Source organism: Trematomus bernacchii, unplaced genomic scaffold, assembly GCF_902827165.1.
Source record: "Trematomus bernacchii unplaced genomic scaffold, fTreBer1.1, whole genome shotgun sequence".
Lineage (NCBI taxonomy): Eukaryota > Metazoa > Chordata > Actinopteri > Perciformes > Nototheniidae > Trematomus > Trematomus bernacchii.
In genome coordinates, this window is record NW_022987720.1 from 10310009 (window position 1) to 10331920 (window position 21912).

General features: G+C 38.6%; 1 protein-coding gene across 1 annotated transcript; it reads right to left on the bottom strand.

Annotated features, from left to right (window-relative positions):
* Positions 1 to 1034: 1034 nt before the first annotated feature.
* Positions 1035 to 21817, bottom strand: LOC117493612 (serine/threonine-protein kinase SBK1-like). Its single transcript, XM_034144256.1, has 4 exons — positions 21651 to 21817; positions 8244 to 8478; positions 4751 to 4953; positions 1035 to 3499 (listed from the first exon to the last, which is right to left on the bottom strand). Exons 2-4 carry the CDS (start codon positions 8413 to 8415, stop codon positions 2693 to 2695), a joined length of 1182 nt encoding a protein of 393 aa, XP_034000147.1. The 5' UTR covers positions 8416 to 8478; positions 21651 to 21817; the 3' UTR covers positions 1035 to 2692.
* Positions 21818 to 21912: the final 95 nt, after the last annotated feature.

The window sequence follows — 21912 nt, forward strand, 5'->3', positions numbered from 1 at the left end:
GCCAGAAACACGTCTCAGTGGTTTTACAGAATATTTCCGTGACTATCAAACAGGAGCTTGATCTAATGAGCCAAATGATCTGAGTTTCAGCTTTCATTTAGTTTGATGTGAAAACGCTAAAGCTCTAATTTTGATGAGAGAGGATCTCCTGGCATCGACTATAGTCAGGAAAATGATTAAACCTGAAAGTAATCATAGCAGGAGAAATGTCCCCATGACTCTTTTACTATTGAATAATAGATCATTGGATTATTTCAGTCAGACAACTCACGTGTTTCTTTAACATGTTTAATAGAAGCAGAATATAGTTGAGTTTGGCGTCTAGGCTCGGGTATCATCACTCCATAGATATACATAGCACGATGAGTGATGATTAGATAACTATCCCCCGAGCCTACAGGTGGAAGCTGGGGTGGTGGTGGGACAGGCAAGCAGCAGCAACGTAGAGGTAGCTGCAGCAATAGCAGCAGCAAGCAATGCATAGAGAGATATCAGGCAGGTTAAATAGAGCGGCACATTAAGGAGACTCTGTTTGGTTGGTTGTAGAGTGGCAAGGGGCGTTATGTATGAATGCAGCATAAGTGCTCGAGTTGACTGCCTGAACTAGCTCGCAGGCTTCGCCCCAGTAATACTTGTGCACCAATGTGAAATCAGGATTTGTCCGCTGAATCTAGTCTGGGTAAAGCTCCCTCCAACTGACTTTTATAATGACATACTATATATTTAATTTATAGTGGTTTAACATACGTAATTTAACCAGAAAACCAAGAACAATACAAAATAATAATGATGTTCAGAATAAGTGTATAAAATAATAATAGTTATAATAATAATAATAATAATAATGAGTACCTATTCACATTTTTATAAACACACTACACGACTTTGTGACTTTTTATGATATGCAATAATATTTTATACATTCTTAAATATATTATCATGCCTTTTCTATATTTACTTTTTAATTTATATTTGTATAAAATACCATGCACTGATTTTCTTATGATGCTTTGATGAAATAATGTAATATGACATTTTCTTTTAATATTAGGACCCACTATGTACATCTCTTTTTAAAATAAATATGACAAATGATGCTACACTTTTAGATAATTATTTACATACTTTATTATTTTTAGCATTTTATGAAATACTAACTCACTTTTTAGGATGTTTCTATGCCATACTTTACTAATCAGGTGTTTATAAAATACTATTGAAAGGATTTCTATTGATTTTTTTAATGCAAACTGTACAATGACTGTTGACATGCATTCATTTTGATAATATTTTTGAAACTATACTTTTTGGTGATATTTGTATGACTTACTCTATTATTACTTTTTTAAATGACACCTTACATGTATGGTATACGATAATATGCATTTTTTATGAGAAATCTATAAAATATGACATTATGACTGACGATCATTTAATTAAGAAATCTGCTGTGATTTTCTTTTGACTTTTTAATATCATATTATGACACATTGAATATTTCTTGATGAAATACTACACTATGACTGTTTTAAATATGTTACCTTCATTTTAGGAACGTTATGAATAAACATCATATTAAGAATCAGAGTGGAAGCAAATCTTCTAGAAATGCTAAACCTTTATAAAAAAAGGAATAAAAAGACAAATTGGCTCCAATTTAATTTTGGGGGTGTTTATTTCAACAAATGTCACCACAGGAATGAACATGCAATACTTATGGAAAACAGAAAGTAAACATTTGAATTCCCAAATGTTTGACACGTTCAGGGTTTTACTTTTAAATTAAACAGCAATAAAAACAACAGAATACATATTTAATAGGGCAGGTAACATCCCCAAATCCTTACAGAATTGTATGTATTTATTTGTATTCAATCAGCAATTTTAATGTCAATGATTGTTTCTTTTATTTATTTATTTTCGGAGAAGAAGAAAGTCCAAATGAATCACTTGTTAGATAATTATGCTACTTCCTCAATGAAAGATACTATTGTCTTCTTTAACCATGCAAATTGAAAAATCAGAAAAATTCTTACTTTTTTCCCGCGTGTCATTCTACCAAATAGCTGATTATTATGTATTTTTTACCCAAAGAAAACAATGTACCATGTATGGATTGCTGCTGTACAAGAGGGATCACAGGCAAACATGGGAGAGGACATTATGGTGAGAGATCACGACAACATGATGACGAATATTTAAAAAAACCATACTACAGTAATTACATTTTTTTTCTCAGGGAAAGCCAGAGTAAAACAAAAGGCTTCTAACCTCTTACAAATCATAAATATATGCATCTGCTTTAAATAAATAATTGAACTCCAAATAAAAAAAACACATACTAAGAAATAACACTTATCTATAAACACACAAAAGTACCATAAAGAAATGTTTTTACTGAAAGCCGATCGAGAATTATTTTTTGCATGGACTGGATCATTTTCGTATTGCTCGTGGATTGTGAATGTCTTTGTTTTTGTATTTGTCCTTCAGCATTATTTTTTCAACAGGTCGTCCATTTCAGTATCCCAAGTATCGAGCACATACAGGAGGCTCTCTGCTCATTTCCTCAGAGCGAGTCTTCATCAGAAATGAGTAAATCAGCAGCGAGGCGACGACTTTTTGATCCGCTCTTTGCTCCTCTACCTCAGAGAAATCCCCCTCCTCACATGAAACGCAGCGTCCAGCGCCTCTAGACGCAGATCTCGATGGGCGTGGCCACCAGGTGGCGCCCTCTCTCGTTGTTCTCTCTGTTGACGCGATCGTAGCTGCCGGTGGAGGAGGGCGAGCTGTTCGTGGACACGGAGGAGAAGTGTGTGTCCATCATGAGGCTCCCCTTCGCTGCCATGCAGGCGGGGGACAGGCTCTGGTGCTTCAGCCGGTCCACCAACACGTTCTCCTCAGACGACGACGAGCTGATGTCCAGAGGGGGCGCCGCGCTGCTCGCCAAGCCGTTCCCGTTCTCCGTGTCCAGCATCCAGCTCTGGTTGAAGTAGCTGAAGACTTCTTTGACGGAGCAGCGGCGCTCCTGCTCAATGGAGAGGAGCCTTCGGAACATTCGGAGAGAATAATCGGTGAAGCGGCGCCACTGCGACGGCACCGTGCCTGTCCGGCGCCGCTGCCAGCGCACAAACTCCTCGTAGAAGGTGTCGTTTGGCATGGCCTTCTCCCAGGGGAAGTTCCCCGTCAACATGCAGAAGAGCAGCACGCCGAACGCCCACACGTCCGTGCTGTAGTCCACGCAGAAGCCCTCGTGCCGCGAGGTGTCGCACAGCTCGGGCGCCGTGTATGGGATGGTGCCGCTGACGCGCTTCACCGGGGAGCCGGCGCGCCGCGTCATGCCAAAGTCTGAGAGCTTGACTTTGCGACACTCTTTGTCGAAAATGAGGATGTTCTCGGGTTTGATGTCTCTGTGCACGAGTTTCTTACAATGCAGGTAATCCAGGGCGATCGCCACCTGGTGGACGCAGCGCTTCGCCACACACTCAGGAAGACCCACCTGAACAAAGGAGTGGAAGAACGAGGTCAAAGAAATGAAACCCATTCAAATATTAAAAACTGTAATAGGATAGTATGTTGAAACAAGTCATGTTATAGTATGTCAGAAATATAAGAAAAAACATCAAAGTATGGTACATCAATAAATGTCAAAACATTCATTGTACATTCTGTCAAGAAATATAAAATAAGTCAGAGTAGTAGGTCGAGAATTATGAAAAAAACAGTTATAGCTTACTATGTAAAAAAATTAAGTAATAGTAAGGTATGATCCAAAATATCATAAAAAACATCAAAGTACAGAATGTCAAAAAATATAAAAACGTTGTTGATTTGGGCATTATAACTGAAAGGCTTGTCGTGGTCACTTTTCTTTTAACTGTGTTAAAAATGTGTCCATTTTATTGATTTTACGAGCAAACAATGTTTGTTTACAACTTCTTCCCAAGCTTCACGCGCCCCCCCTGCAATAGCGCTGTGCCCCCCCAGGTTGGGAACCACTGGTATAATGTGTTAAAATGTATACATGTATATCGAAAATATATAACAAATTGTCATTATAGTATAACGAAATGATCAGTAAAAACAAACACAGTATAGGAAAAAAGTCATAGTATAATGTGATAAAAGGTTTTAAAAATGTCATAGTGTAGTAGTGTGTCTAAAATATTAAAAGAATGTCAAAGTATGATATTTAGAAAAAAAGTATAGTCTTTCGAATAAAAAAAATCCAAAACAATGTCCATCTTATCAGAAAAAAGTATAGAAAAAAAGCCAGTATGTCGAAGAAGTAAAAAAAGTTTTTAAAAAAGCCATAGAATATTGTGTCAAAAATGTAGAAAAAGTAATAAAATAGTTAGTAAAAAAAAAAAAGTAGAATTTGATTTACGCCGTTGTATAGCTCAATTGGTAGAGCTGACAAGCGGAGGTTCGAATCCCGCCCGGGACCATAGCTGTCACTTGAATAAAGGGACTGGTTGCCCAAAAAACTCTTCAAAGTCAGCATGTCATATAAAAGTTTACAGAAATGTCTATCAAATTGTCATAAAACTAATCTTTGGTTAGTATACAAAGTCATAATTCATATGTCATAAATACTATTGTTAAAGGTCATAAAAAAAAACATGTTTCAACAAGATTTGAGTTATAAGTAGCGTCCTTATGATTTCTAAGCAGATTTTTTGACATGTATTCATGATGGAAAGTGCAAGTGTCCCTGAACACAACATATACATGATAATCTTTCTCTCACCTGTGGAGGGATGATGTCGAACAGATCTCCTGCCAGCGCGTACTCCTGAGCGAAGATGTAGTACTCGTCGGTCTCGAAGGCGATGCCGTACATGTTGATGATGAAGGGGCAGGGCGACAGGTACAGGGAGATGCTGTACTCTCTCAGGAAACTCTTCAGCTTCGTCGTCTTCCTCTTCAGAAACTTCAGGGCCATTTTAGTGCCTGAGAAACAAAAAAGGAGGACAGAGGAATGTTACATAACTCCATAAATCTCCATCCTCGCTCCCTCGTTCTTCTTGCATATGAGATGTGTCTAGGGTAATTATTTCACCTTTCATCTGCCTAATTGCAAGTATGAAACTTAATTAAAATGATCAAAATGTGATGAATAATTAAAATCTCCCACGTCACTGAGTTAAATCCTCCAGACTATGTTCCCATAGAGTGACCTGCTTACACTTTAACAAAGTAAGGTTTCTACATTTTTAACACAAATAAAAGTCCTGCATTTACTTATGTATGAATCAGCAACATTTATTTGTAGGTATTTCAAGTATAACTATTAATTGTGCAGTAAATTGTTCCCTGTCAGCGATTTACTTTTATATATTATTTTGTTATATTTTGCATCTTGTGCAATAAATGTACTTCATTTTTTCCGTCTTTGATTTGTGTCAATGGCGCATTTTACGTTGTGTTGTAAATATGAAACAGTATAAATGTAAGAGACTGTATTTAATGATGTTGAACCATTAAATACATTATTACGTTCAATATGTCATCACTCCATCATTGTATATGATAAACAGTTGTGTAAAATCTGCATATGAAATGTAATTTGTGAGATCTAAGTGACCTTGAACTTTGATCATGTTTAGGACAAATGGACTTTTGTGCCAAATAAAAAAAAAGGTGTCTTCTATCGTCGTTATGATTAATGCAATTCAATCAATTGACACCACTATCATGTCAAAGTGATGCACTAAAACAAATGTAGTCTTGTGAGGTTCAGAGGCTCACCTTGGCAGACACTTTATTGCAACAAGAGAGAAATGAACAGAGCTAATATAAAAATATAAAAAGGTGGAGCGCTGCCACGTCTGCCTCTCTGCACCATCAGTCAGTGTGTCAGCGAGGAGGAGAGGAGAGGAGAGGGGAGGGGTCTCCAATAGCACCGGCTCAGCTCTGCAGAGCGCTTTGTGCAGGTCAACAGAGAGCCTTTGGGGAAGGTCCAGAGTCTGTTCATAACGCTTTGTAATGTTGACCGGACTATACACAAGAGAAATAAGTCCCAATCACAGAAGTGATGCACAATTTACCTCGAGAGAATGTGCTTTCTGTGAGCTGTGCATCAAATAAAAACATTTGTAAGAATATCGTCTATTTTAAGTCTCTAATCCGGCAGAAGGCGTCAAATAATAATTGCCGTACAAGTAATATTAATATTCTTATTATGGTTGCCAACAGTAGGCTATAACGTTATTTTTAACACTTATTAATTGTAATACATTATTATAATAATTATAGTTTTATTTTTTCATTTGTATTATTTATTATTTGTAGAGAGTTATTTGCCATCATATTTATCTATATCTAAAAGGCGCATGGCAATACTATTTTTTACAGTACAGAATATTTGAAACAACAAATAGATAATGTTGTATTCTCTAAGCAGCAGCTTGTGTTCCAGACGTTTCATGTTTTCATGGAAGATGAGTTGTTTTCTGAAAGTCAGCCTGCTGGCTCATTTGCACGAGGACAAACATGTTCAGAGGAACTCAGCTGACTCTAAACTGTGAGGGTTTCAGGGCAGGACCTACAAATAAGCTGCATTTAAAATCTACCCCACGGCCCCTTAACTGTAAAAACAACAGCACTTCAAAATAAAAACAGTATGCTTTTATCTTTCTGTTACTTATTTTTTAACTTGTTACATTGAATAACACTTCTAGTACATACTTCTAATAAGTCGGTAACATATTCAATGAAGGACTTTTAATGTAGTATTTTAACTGTGAGACACGTGTTTACTGTGAAGTAACTTTAAAGGAACATTATATTTCCACACTGACTCTCCTCGGCACAAATATTGAACAAATACTTTTAGAGAAAAAGTCTCAAATATTAAAGGAAGGTATAAAAAACGGATATAAAGTCGTGTGACTGCAGCTGTAGCATGAGGTCAAAGTTGAAAATATCGAAATGAAAAGAAAATATTCAAAATATGTTAAATGCATAAAATGCTGACAAATTAAATATTGGATTTTATTTGGCGGAGGAAACTGAATATTAAAGGACAACCCCATTTCTAACTGTGACTGATTCACATTTCAGTTTCCCTCTTCACTAAAACTCTAACACAGTTATGATTCAAAAGGTCAGAAACGATATTGCCTTCAGGCCATTTATCCCCATAGTGAACCTGACATTTAAACCGAGCACCATCAGACAATTGGATCTGCTCTCTGATGGAGAAGATCTCAGTAATAAAGCACAAGGTAAAAGCACAGGTGCACGTTGTTTCAACTCCACACTTCACAGGCTGGAAAGGTCAGAACTCATCTCGGTGACACACTACCGCTGCTTTCAAAATGTGCTTTGTGCTCCATAAAAAGGAAATAGGACATCATGGGATTTTAATGTGGAAAGGTTCAACAGATTTTCCATTAGTTAAGTAGTACATTTAAGGAATCTGAGTTCAGATATATGCCAAAATACTGCATTAAATATGTGGACAATTACATCAAATGTATTTTTCTAAAGTAAACACTTAAACATCATGAAAGGGCTTTTATAAGTGATTGTGGAAGATAAAACAGTAAAAAATGGTATTCTTTGTTTGCTGATGCTTCAATACCAGGTACCAAGTAAGTAGGTATTGAAGTCAATATGGCTTTAAGTAGGTAAGTAAGTATTGCTAAGTATATAAATATGTATATGTAGGATGTTACTTATGTGTATGCTATGTTTTTTGTATTTGACTAGTAAGTATAAGTGAATGAGTAAGTAAGTAAGTAACTAAGTAAGTATGTAAGTTAATATGTAAGAAAGTAAGTAAGAAACTAACTAAGTAAGTATGTAAGTTAGTATGTAAGTGAATAAGTAATTAAGGAAGTCAGAAAGTAAGTAAGTATGTAAGCAAGTATGTAAGTTAGTGAATAAGTAAGTATGTTAGTAAGTAACTAAGTAAGTATGTGAGTATGTGAGTATGTAAGAATGTGAGAACTGAAGTTTTGATATTGTTGTTTCCCTATGTACTTCCACTGAACAACACTTGTGTCAGTTGTTTCCTTCTTTGTTTGCCATGGAGGCATGTGAGAAAAAGATCAAGGTAACACGGGGTGAGTAATTGATACACAAATGATGTATTTTTGGGTGAGTATTCCTTTAATCATGTGGAGAAATCCAAGGTGTGATGCACCTTCCAAGCCTAGCTTCAAAACACTTCATTTCAAAGGAACATCAAAAGAAGTATTTGGAATCAGCTTCAGCGTCAACACACACACAGTTACCTCTGATTTTGTGTACGACCAGGTCCACCTTCCCGTACGTGCCCTTCCCCAGCTCACAGACCACCTCATAGTATTTGTTGATGTCCAGTTTCTCCAGGTTCTGAGCAGCAATCAGCTGGAGTTCCTCCAGGATGTCGATGGAGGCGCGGGAGCCGTGTGGCGAGGAGTTCATTGTTGTGGAGGGCGGGCCGGGATGAGGGTCCGGGGCGAGGGTCCAGGCTGGAGACAGATGTTCCTGCAGGAAGGAAGAGAGGAGGTTCACTACGAGACCAGAGCCCACCTCTGTAAACACAGCACCGCCACGTATTGGGTTTTATGTGAACGTATGGGAGCTGGATGCTTTGTGTTCATGAGAAAGTTCTTTTATAAAGATCACATGGAGCGTGAACAAGGATGTGTGGTTAGTGCTCCATTATAAGCTGTAGAAGAAGCTCTACAGTGTGAAAAGTACAATATGAATATCACATTTCAATGTCTTTGGAAGTTATTAACATTATAACATTTAATATTACTAGAAAACGCTATTTTCACTACACTATATAACTCCTGCATAAGATCACATTGTATCTTTATTCTACATTACTCCCTATATAACTGAATTCTAAGATGCTAAGCAGCATTTTGAAAAGTACAATCGACAGTGTGAAAAATAAAATACAATATGAATATCGCATTTCAATGTAAAAGGTTTACCAGTTACAAAGTATTAGCATGAAAACATATTTTTATACAAAAGTAAAAATATATATTTTTTAGAATAATACAGATTATGTTATTGTTTTAATACAGAACATAAATTATAGGTGCAGTTTATTTCTAAGTAAGTACTGCTGGATACATTTAAATAATAATATATAATAGTTTATTAGTTAGTTTTATTTTGTATTGAGTTTGTAAATCTGTTTCTAAACTATTAATATTTTCAATAAATGTACAGTAGTGGATTTTACCATATACTCTCTTCTTGCACTATTTCGATTTTATTTGTATTTACTTGCACATCTCAAAACATTCTCTTGCACTATTTTATCTGTTTATATGTCCTATATACAGTATATTCATGTTGCACTGTTGGAGGAGCCTGACCTAAGTTTTTCATCTCCATATCTACACTGTAGCTAATGTACAAATGACAATAAAGCCTTGAAACGTGTATACTGTATGTAATACAATAAAAAGTATAAAGGAAAATAAATAGCTTTTGTTGCTTCAGTAGAAAAAAAATGGAATTACGCAAGTATCTCAACATCGTAGGTACAGCAGACAAGTCAATATCTTCTACACTGCAGTCAGAGAAATACAATGTGTCAGATTGGATCACAGATGAGGGAAGTTTTGCTCTTTGTAGAGCGGAGCAGCTGATACATGATCCTCCTGCAATAATGAACATCTAATTCTGACCCGACGTGTTTCCCATCACCAATTCCAAAAAAATCAGTCCCACCTTCCTCCTTCTGCTTCTAAAACAAGAAGCCACACAACACTCTCCTCCTCCAGTGTGACCCCCCGCAGCGGGCCAACCTCTCTGAGAGACTGCAGACACTCTGAGGCCTGATGGCACAGCACAATGAAGCCTCTCGCATAACGAGGATGAGAACGTGTCGAGGAGACGGGTGCTAGCCACTTCCTGTGCATCAGGTCCATCTGTGTTCCTGTCTGCAGCCTGAGCATGCATGACTAGGAAACTGTTGCACACATTTCAACTTCTACTTTACTACAATTTGGAACCACATATTGTATTTTACTCCTCAAATGTATTTAACATTAGTTGCTACTTTGCAGGTTAGATAGATAGATAGATAGATCGTACTTTATTGATCCCAAATTGGGAAATTCTTTCTTTTTTTTTTTTTTTTTTTGTTAAAGGTGGGGTAGGTACATTTGAGAAACCGGCTCGAGATCGCTAGAATTTGAAAATACACAACCGGAGAAAATCTGCCACTTCCTTACAGAGCCCCTCCTCCAACACACACGAACGCGCACATGACCAATGAGGGCACGAGATAAGTTTGTGCACAGATGGAAGGCTGACAGGCAGGTAGGCCATCCAGTTATTTTAGCCGGGCCGGCTAAAATGATTGGTCATACTTTTTACAGTACTACGGCTTCCACAGATGACATTTTTTAATGGATTTTTTGTCAAAGCACTTAAGATATTCATTGCTATCGGGATGTTAAGAGCATTCCATGGAATATAACAAAAAGTGTATCTCGAGCCGGTTTCTTAAACTTACCTACCCCACCTTTAAAAGGGCGCAATTATGTTCAGGTTCATATCAGTATTTAGTGTCTCTACTGGGACATGTCTCCATGCTTTAATGTTCAAAAAGCTCCTTATTTTTCACATACTACCTGTGCTGCAGCACCTCTTTTCACCCTCTGTCTGAAACCAGAGCCCAGTCTGCTCTGATTGGTTAGCTGGTCAGCTCTGTTGTGATTGGTCAACCGCTTAGAGATGTCTCGCCCCTTAACCTATTACGTACAATGTGTTGGAGCGCTAGCCAGTGTGACATAGTGATGTCACTATGTTGCGGAAGTAAACAAAGAAGTCGTTTCAGGCGGGGGTATTAAAATCCCCTGTGGTCCTGCAGACAATGCACAACAATCTATATACACACTACAGGAAAGAGAAGACCTAGAAAAGCATATACTATAGGACCCCTTTAAAATGATCATAACAAACTATAACAATCTCATAATGACTTTGTATATACTGCTATGGATAAAAGATACCATGATGTAAAAAAAGGCAAAGTTTGCTCCAACTTTATCAGCTGCAAAATGTAAAATTATGTACACATTAATGGATAATTAACTCCAGTGATATAACTATTCAGAAAAATTGCCATAGTTTACTTTATTTTAATTTACTTAAGTTACGAGTATTTCTTCCACCTCTGATGAAAGCCAGTTAAATCAAAAGGATCATCTCGCAGTGACAGAGGGAAAGTGGCTCCAGACGCCGACAGTATGTGCTGAGCATGAAAGTACAACCAGCAGACAAAAAATGAGGAGTCAGCTGAACCCAGAGGAGCCGACCGGCTGTCCATCACCGGGCCACTCAGCATCCGTCTGACAAGGTCAATAAAACAAACACACATTAAACGAGACAGCGAGGCTGCAGACTGAAGAACTACCCGCAAACAGCCTTTTTATTTCCTGCCTCTGTGATTCGAATTTAATTAAAATTCAAGCTCTTTTCTGTCCAGTTTATCGGCAACACAGTAACAGTGACAGAGTAGCCGCATTATCAGCACAATACAGGAAATGGGTTTTGTGTCTGCATGCAAAAAGAGTCGCTAAGCCTGGCCTCGCCTGCTTTTCAGACATAACAGGTGCACGAGGAGATGCTTTAAAGATTTTTTTTTTTTTTCATGTATCACACATGGTTCCCCAATTCTCACTGAAAATAAAGGAGCAGATGGTTTGAACTTAAATTTCACACAAATGTTTTGTCCCCCGCATTCAAGTTATACAAACAGTACAACCTGTAAAAAAGGCACTTTGCAATAGCTGTGAAAACCCCCTGATGGTGGGAAGTGTCTTTGTTTTAAGCCTGTTTTAGATTTATGCATCAAAAACACAAGACTGGAAATATTGGGGAAATAATAATAATCTCAAAACAAGCATCTATGCTTGGATTAAGTTGTTGGAAAGGTGGCATATACATTTCAAACTAAACTGAGAATAAGTGCAATGGAAACAGAGGGTTTCCACACAAACAGGCTGTACACAGTTTTTAAACACAGAGATGTTTTTCAAAAATAAGCAGCTCACTATGTGCTCATGGCAAGGAGACGGAAATATTCCAATGGAAGATAAAAAGGTGTTATTGTATTTGTATGCCCATTTTATATCCAGGCATCAAAAACACCAGATTGTAAATGCTGGATATTTGAAAACAGAAATCTTAAAATAATCACCAATGATTGGGTGATAATCAATTGGAAAGAAAACAACAATATGGTTTGAATAGTTTCACTTTCTTTCTATCAGGTTTGATTAACGTTTGTTTTACTACGATCAGCAAGGTATCATTTGTAAATGTGAGAGGGGAATATCATTTTGTGTTTCATACCATTGTTACTTTGCATTTTTGTAAGTTATTAATGTTGTTACATTAAATATTACTACAAAACCCTATTTATACCTACACTATATAACTCCTGCATACATTCATATTGTATTTATCTTTATTCTAAATTACATGTATTCCCTATATTACAATTGAATTATACTAATAAGATGCTAAACAGCATGTTGTTGTCTCAGCACAATGACAATAAAAGCTGAATTCAATCGTATTAATAAAATTGTCGTTTCAACCACTTTTTAAGGTACATTTTTTCTATTATTCTTTATACCTGCTGAGTGCTGCACCATCAAATATGTTCACTTGCTGCCTTGTTTAATTCTCAGCTCTTCTAACCATGATAACCTTGACACAGACGCATGCAGTGTGCACACGTTCACGCTCAATGTATGTACCACAGAACCTCCTGGGCATTAAGATTAGCTCATATGTGCTCTCACCCTGCCGTCATATCAAAGAGCTGCAGATGAAAGAACTCACACCCAGCACTAATTAAAAGCATCTTCTGTATTCTGGCAGCCCTGACTCTCTCTCTGGGTAACGGTGCCACGGTGGGTCCCCGGAGGGCTTCCAGGAGCACCAAGCCCCGCCTTCCTCCTGGACGAATGATGGTTATGAGCCCTCCTTCCTGTCTTTCTTTTGTGTGAAATGCTCATCTGTAATCAAAGCTGAAAGTCGGATGTGCGTCATTGCTGTTTTTTCATCTCCTTCTGTACCTCCAGGCTCATGTTACCTGCCTATTGCACCAAACTGGAGAGGAGGTGTGTCTCTCAGCCTGATGGAGGGCAGGCTGCAGGATGGCACAGAGGTGAACAGCTCACAGTGTTCAAGAGCTTTTATTCATCTACCTGCCTATCGTCATGCCTAGCTTGGGTATTTGTGTAGAATAACTATTAATCAGTTCATATTGTATATCAAACCATATCCATCCAAGTATACCAAAGGTTTTTGTCAGTCCAAAACCCAAATATATTCACTTTACAATGAAGAAAAGTAGTTGAAGCCTGAAAACTGCATTTTCGGCCAATTCTGCATTGAAAACATTTCTTGTTTTTTTGGATCAAAACCTTGATGTATGAATGTAACAAATGATCTCACACTTTCTCAAAAGAAACAGAAAAGCATCCATAAATCTGCTAAGAAATAAGAGTTGTCTGTGTTACACTGCCTATCTATGGGCACTCTGCAAACAGAAGCTGCCAGCTAATTCAGCGTACTTGAAATGGTGCAAATTGCCAAAATGTAAACGTATAAAAGGCGGAAGATTAAATCCAGTTACAATAACAATTGTTGACTAACATGATAATCATTTAATCACACAATATTGGCAATGATGGCAACATATGCTGTTTTGGACAATTTATTTCATGACAAACTAAATGTATTTAGGTGTTGGACTGGCAAACAAAACATTTCTAGACACCATGGCATTCATTTGTGTCTCGATACCCCACCAACAGAATGAACACATTCCAGTAACACTGACATCCTCCATCCATTCCTATACAGAACTCTTAGACAAAAACCATGTTGTAAAACTCACATCCAAAGAAATGTCATTTCTGAGTAAGCCAACTGTAAATAATGAGAGAGTAAAAGCCTATAGATTACATCGGCAAAACATGTATGTGTGACTGACTGGACTAATTGTCACAGAAAATTAACATTACTAAAAATGTCAGTATGTTATTGTTTTGCCTTGACACAAAGAAACGTGTGCAAGCTTTTATTTCAAGCGATTCCAACTGCTGCAATGCAAAGCTGTCAGTAAATCAATTACAACTTGCATGAGACTGCAGGATTTGATACTGCAACAAACAACCAAGATCACATTGCTACTTTACAGTTATTCTTTCACCCAGACATCAGCAGAGACCTGATCATTAATTTCTACGAGATATTACAAGATGTAATTGTACGTTAAACCTGATAAAAGTGCCGAGTAATTGTCTCACTACTGCTAGCAGAAACACATTAAGCAATGCAGAAAAACTGCCTCTGCCACCTCATTTGTGTCCAGGCCAACATCGACTTGTAAAACATCAGCACCTAATTAATCATTTGTAACGCTTAATCAATATGTCAGCCATCTAAGAAATACTTCAGGAACAAATGCTACCATCTTCAGTCATATAGCTCAAAAAGGTCTGCTAGACACCAAGAGTTTCAGAAAGAGGAACACCTGTTCATTTGTATTTCAGAAATAAAATATTTCAACAAACATTTGAAAGATGGATATTACATTTTGGACTTATATTCCTGATCCGGAGAGGATGAATCCTTGTGACTTTGGGGATCCTCTGTCTTTTCCTCTTCTGCCACCATAGGGTCAAAATCTGTGATTTAGAGTGAAATATGTCGACAACTGTTCCTTAAACGTATCATCTAGTCCCAAAGTTTCACTTTGACCTACAGTAGGGCTGCTCAATTAATCGTATTTTAATTGCAATTACAATTTTGGCTAGCAACGATTATGAAAACAACATAATTGAAATAAAACGATTTTTTTTCTTTTTTTTTTAATTTATTTAAAAAAGAAAAATATTTATTGGTTTTTCAGTTGAATTATACTTAAAGTTCAGGGTAATCAACTGTTAAAAACATACTGTTCAACATTTTTTTTTCAATAAATGATGTTTTCAAAGTAAATGGATAATCGTTTTTAATAATCGTGATATCAATTATTGACCCAAATAATCGAGATTATGATTTTTGCCATAATCGAGCAGCCCTACTTTGACCCAAACTTTGGTTTATTACATTTACAAATGTAACTAATCTGAGAGAAAAAACGTGTTAAAACACCTGCTTAGCATTATCATGTTAGCATTTAGCTCAAGTACAACTTCACAGAGTTGCTAGCATCATCTATAGTTGTAAGCCCCTAAGATTTAAATGTTTTAAATAAACACCTACATGTCCACAAACAAATATTCACAAGGTTTTACAGTTGGTCAAATGTATGCCAACATTTTTAAGATGTCCTGGCAACTCCCACACAAACAAACGAATAATAAAATATTGAAAACTGAAAAACAAATGGGACAGAACCCAACCATCTGTGATAGAAGTTCTAATCATTTCCAACAATCAGAATCCATAGTTTTGTAAGAATTTCACCATACTGAACTATTTTACAGGTTAGACTCAATAATTGTTTTCCAATCCATAATCTGTCTTTGTTAATAACATCAATCATCCACAGCTGAACCCAATTATAATTGGCCAAATAATTCCTCTCTAGCTGAAAACACCAACATAGCATGGACTGCATTACCAACAGAAAGCCGTCCTTTTTAGTGTAATGAACAGTGAGTTGGTCAGGTCTGGCTGGTTGTGTAATTACCTGCAGACCTGCTGGGCCAGAGGAGCTTTATACTGTGCTTACACTGAAACACACTTATAAACACAGGGGAATCTTTTATTATTAACTAAAGAGAGAAAGCTTTACTACTAGATTCAAGACGACTGATTGAAAATAAAAGTCAGCAGAATAATAGATGATTAAAATAACTACTTGCAGTTTCACATCTCGTAAATTCTCAATAGATATGAAAATGAGTGATCTCTGCTTCTCTGATGCAGAACTCATCCCTGAGTTAATCCTAAAGAGGAGGAAACAAAGACAATATTTCTACCGGACGATACCTTTAGTGGAGGTGATGAATAAGAAAGGAAGGAAAAATAGATCTGTGGTATAAACAGATACCCTCTAATGCGGCTTTCACACCAGCGCTTTTCCCTTTCTAGCTCCTAGCGAGAGCTTTTCTGGTTCAGCTCCGGTTTCCCTTTTCAGCTCCCGCTCTGTTCACACCGCCCAGAGCTGCCGAGAGATTTTCTCCCACAACAACAACGGGCCGGGGACTGCGTCGGGTCGACGATCGTGTTGCTTTTAATCATACGAAGCCAGATTAAATTAAATAACGACTTCTCCAACCTTGTACTTTTCTCCAGAGTGCCGTGGTTGCAGCGGCATTTACCGACCGCTACAGTGCTGACTGCTCTTCAACGGGAGTTTATTCTCCCGTTAGCTCACACGGCTCTAAAGTATTCACTGTCTGACTGTCACACAAGCAGCTGATACATATCCCCAGTTCCCCTTAAGTGAATGTGTGTCAGTCTGAATTGACGCTGTTTGGCATCACAACGCTGTTATGAAAGTTTCTCTGGTATAACATGGGTGATGTTAGCATAGCAACCGAAGCTAAACTGAGTACTTGCTAAGCAGTTTTCTACAGGCACATTTTACCGGCGTATTTTTCATTATGATTCTACTTCTGATAGTCGGACATGACAACCTGTACAGCCCATGTATTAATTCCATCCGATAGCTGCTATAATAACAAACAAAACGTCTGCCTGCTCTCCACAATGATCAATAACAGCGAACGGATGGTCAAAGTAAGGTTTCCTGCACGCCTCGACGTAAGCGACGCCGCGTCATAGCTCCAAAGCTCTTGCCTCTGGACCGACAACTTTTTGGAGCTGGAAGTGAACCGCATTCCTGAGCTATGACGCGCCGCCGCTGCGGTGTGAACAGGAAAAACCGGCGCTTTTCAGGCTCTAGCTCCCAGCAGGAGCTGGAAAAGCGCCGGTGTGAAAGGGGCATTATAGTCGTAAATTAGGTTGAAGCCAACAGATGTCTCAATAAATTCACAAATTAACTTAAAAGTAACCATACGAGGGAGAATGTCTGCTCTGCAAGAACACATCAATGATTTCAAAAGGGAACCAATCATTTATGATTTATAAAGAAGTACGGCCTTCTTAACTTCCGAACAATAAACAGTATTCAAATGCAATATGTTGATTAATGGATTTTGTTTAGTTTTTTATCGTGATATTGGAAAGAGCAGTGCAGGAAGGTGGAACACTTTGGCAGTTTCGGTTTGATCAAAGGGGGCGTGTGGTGCAGTGGGTTGTGAGTTGGTGTTCGGATCAGGGGAGCACAGGTTCAAACCCCACTGCAGTCAGCATGTCGTTGTGTCCCTGGGCAAGACACTTCACCCCAAATTGCTCCTGTGGGGATTGCCCACAGTATTGAGTATGTAAGTCGATTTTGGATAAAAGCGTCTAACAAGTGACAAGTAATGTAATCATCTCGAAGTCTATGAGTTTTTGGTTAGATGCTTGAAAAACAGTCTGGTTAGCAGAGGCTTAAGAGCTTTTAAAGTGTTGTTCTGCAACATAAAATATGTCAGCAAAAACCTCACTCCTGATTATTTAAAGCTGTCTTTAAAGCAGCTGTTGCTAACTAAGTGTTGCTAACTAAGTGACTAAATTAGACTACTTTATGTCATGACGCCGAACATTATTCCCAGTTACATTGTGTTTGGTTGAGCAAGCCCCTTGCAGTGCTATCTTCAGGGTTAGACGAGAAAAATACTACACTCCATGGGGAATTCCACTGATATTGGTTTCAAAAACGACTTTTCTGGTATTTTGACATTCCCACTGACTGTCAGCTTTTCAACGATGCCTCGACTGCACAATCAGACCTGCTTGTCTTCCCCCCCTGTACCAGTCTCTGTGGGCCTTTTGTCATTCTTACCTATTCAAGTCAGTGCCAGTGAACCAACATGTGTAAAATACTATTCTCTGAATCTGCCCGCTGAGATAACACAACCGGGGACATTATTTCTGCACCACGAGCAGCTCTTTCCTGCGCAAATGTTTGAAGAGCTAAAGCCGTCACAGCCACAGCTCTGGCCCTCACTCCCTCTTCCAAAGGGGGCCGAGCTGCAGGCCTCTCATGGAGCTGTGGAGCACATCAAAGCCGGCTCGGGCTCCAACATGCGCGTACACTGGGGCTTTGTGTGTGCATGGTCGGCGGCGCATCACTGGGCGCTCTCCTTTAATGCCAACCCATTTCTGCTGCTGTGAACCCCACGCTACAGTAGGTAACGCTGCCCCCTTTGTCTGCTTTAATCTCTGCCTCTTTTTCTTCTGCTCTCACTTTCTCCCTCTGCACTGTTAATGCATGATCCCCTGTCTGCTGTGTGCAAACATGCATCAGTGTGCGACGAAAAACTGTCTAGAGCTGCAACGATTAGTCGACCAATCGATCCACAGAACATTGAATCACCAACTAATTTGAAAATCATCTCTCTTTATCTCCCACACACTCCCCCCTCAGCCTGAAACACTTATGGCGCATTTCCATTGCAGGGCCTCGCTCGGCTTAGTACGGTATAGTTAGGCCTTGTTAGGACTGGCTTACTTTATGCTGCGTTTCCATTACAGTTTAGTAGCTGGGTCAGTAACTATAGTAACGCAGTGTAGGCGGAGCCGTGACGTCATCTTCAATGCGAAACACAGAAAAACAACATCAGCCGTTAGCTGTTAGCACTCAGAGCTCACAGCTCCTCATATATGTTCAGAAACTAGACAAAAGTTAAACAAGTACAAACCACAGACTGCCTGTGTCATGGCGAATACAGCCGCTGCTTTATTTATGTCTGTATAGGCCGTTGTTGTGAGTGTGGACGGTCGGAGCATATACAACGTTAGCTTAGCCGATCTCCATTTAGACAACACGCATTTTAAAAGGTTTTTCGCCTGCCGTCTGTCTGCAGACTTGTCAAAGCATTAATTCATGGTTTTCACTAGCCGGTATCAGTATGTTGTTACTTCGGCATCATTTTGAAACGTGTATTACAATTAAATCACGGTCAAATATGTTCATCTTGTTGTAGTTGTAGCCCCCTTGCCAGCGATTCTCTCTCTAGTTTAGCATACTCAGCCCGACTCAGCCTGGTTGTTGGCCCGCTAAGAACCTCGATTTTATGGGGCCAGAAAAACTGTGAAATAGTACCCGCTAGCCGGTACTACGCCAAGTGGAAACGCAACCAAAAACGGGCCGGGCACGGCACGGCACGCTTAAACCGCGCTCCGTGCTGTAGTGGAAATGCGCCATTAGACTCCTTCTTTTACTTCCGTAACATAGTGACATCACTATGTAACACTAGCACTTCTATTGGCTAGCTATCGTTGTACGTGATAGGTATCGTTGTACGGGATAGGCTAAGAGGCGGGGCATCTCCAAACAGTTCACTAATCTCTACAGAGCCGGCCAGTTAACCAATCAGAGCAGACTGGGCTCTGGTTTCAGACAGAGGGTGAAAAGAGGTGCTGCAGCACAGACAGTATGAGAAGAATAAAGAGCTTTTTGAACATTAAAGCATGGAGGCATGTCACAGTAGAGGCAGAAATACAAATAAGAAGCTGAAAATGAGGATGATATGTCCTCTTTAAAGTGAGTGGGTTTTGCACTGACAAAACAAGACATTTAATAACCTTTTGAAAAACTGGGATGGACATTTTAAAGACCAAATGATTAATGTAGAAAATGATTGCTAGATTACTCACTGAATCTCAGAGCGTTAGCACTCACAATAATAAATGACACTGATCGAGTGCTCGATGATAACTTCACATTATATCCACATGGATGGAGAAGCAGGGCACGAACAGGGAGAAGAGCTTGCTTCAAGATGAGTTTTATTCCTTCTGCACCAGCAGCCATGAGCCATCTGCCACACTGACACTGCCATTATCTGGGATAATTGAGTGTACTTTTTATATATGTTGCTGCTGTGTACAAGCTGTGAAACAAATATCCCTCTGGGACAATAAGCCAATGCCTATTTGCTGATATAGATTTGTGTGTGTCTGGTTTAGGGCTGTTAGGATAATTCATTTTCAGAATAATTGATTGTGCATATACCCAACACTACTTCCCAGAGGTAACATCTTCAAATGTCTAGTTCTAAAAAACCTGAAGATATTTAGATTTCAGTGAATTAAGACGAGGAAAAAGGAGCTAACGATCTCATTTTAGTAGTACTTCTCTGCCAAGGAGGCTGGTTTTCAGAAAAACTACAGGCAATATTTTCTATCAATACTGATCAAACTTAATATAGATTATTGCAGTAAGAATACCAGAAAAAAAACTAGTAAGTAATCAACTAACGATTATTTCCAGATTGATTGATTCTTCTCCCAAGAGACCAGTGTGACGTCATCAGGGGTAAATTTGCCCCTTGAAAGCTAACGTTAGCTTCCCCCTGTCTCATGGCTATAGAAAATATATATAATATCAAGGTGAAACGAACATGCATGACCCTTCAGGCAAATAGTGCAGCACAATTGAATCATATATTAATTGTTTTATTAAATATAATGAATGTATTAAAGCAAAAAAAATGTCCAACACAAGTTTAAAAGCAGTCTTCCGAGAGCCCAATGTATTGTCTTCAAATGTATTGTTCTATTATAACAAAAATGTCTAAAACTTGACGATACTAGTCAAATTCACTTAAAATGCTAAATGTTTTAAAACCAAGGGTCTATAATTTAGAAGGAAGTAGACAAAAGTAGCTCTTCAATTCTAGCTTGCAAGTATCTTTGTTGAGACCGTTGATTAGCTGTAGCTAGCTAGTTGATGAAGCGTTTTCAATCATTTAGTTGTATAATAATAATAAAATGGCTACATAGGCCTAAATGATATTTGATTGAACCCGGAGAATTCTGGGTACCTTCATTTGCTTGAAAAAACTGTAAAGGATACTGGATTATCAGAATAGTTGTAGATTACATCAATCGATTAATCGACTAATCAATCCACGGTGGATTTCTGCAGCCATATCAAGCTTTTAGAAGCCATGACCCCAAAATAAAGAGAGTTCCCATCAATACAAATAATGTACTAAATAATACATCAAGGATGTAGGCATCCACAGTGTATCCCCCTTCACAAGACTCAGTCTCAGTGTTTACTGTCTGGGAGTCATCATCAAAAGCAGCACAAAGACATGGAGTGAACCAGCTCTGCAGACACAAAGCAAGCATCCTAATGAACACAACGTGTAGTGCAGGTAGAGCAGGAGCGTGCACAGTAAGCTTGTTCGCCTTGGAAAAATAATGTGTAGAAATGTAGCATGTAAACAATAAATCCCACATATAGCGGTGTACAGATGTGGAGCTGGGACACAAAAGCTTCACAGCAGCTCCATTGTTCTGCTCAGGCTGTGTTTGGTCACATGGTGTCCAACTTTTCGCATTATACAGAATATAAAACGTGATTTATCATTTAAATAAAGCAGTTTAAAAGAGGGTAAATGACAAAGCCGGCTTGTAAACCCAACACTTTTGCAGTGTTATGCTTTGCAACAGAGCATTGCAAAGACATGCAATTACACAAAGCAGAATATTAGCTGTGAATGAATTAAAAAAACACATTTAAAGACACAAACGAGCATTTCATTTGCAGTTAAGTGCTTCAAACCGGTCAGGAAATGAGGATCTGATCCTACCTTTCAAACGGTGCTGCATGCAATGTGTTAATCCATCCAGACAACACCTTATTGTAACTAAAACTGAATTGGGAACAGATCCTTGAATTATTTTTGTTGTTTTTCTTCTTCACAGTATTTGGAATAAAGCAGGAGTCTGTGGTTGTCTGCTCCGCCGCTGTCAGTCAGTCCCCCTGCAGCCGCTTTCTCTCTCTCTCTATTGTCTCTGCGCTCCTGCAGACAGGCCCCGCCCATCGCTGCTACCGTCCAATCGGAGCTCAGA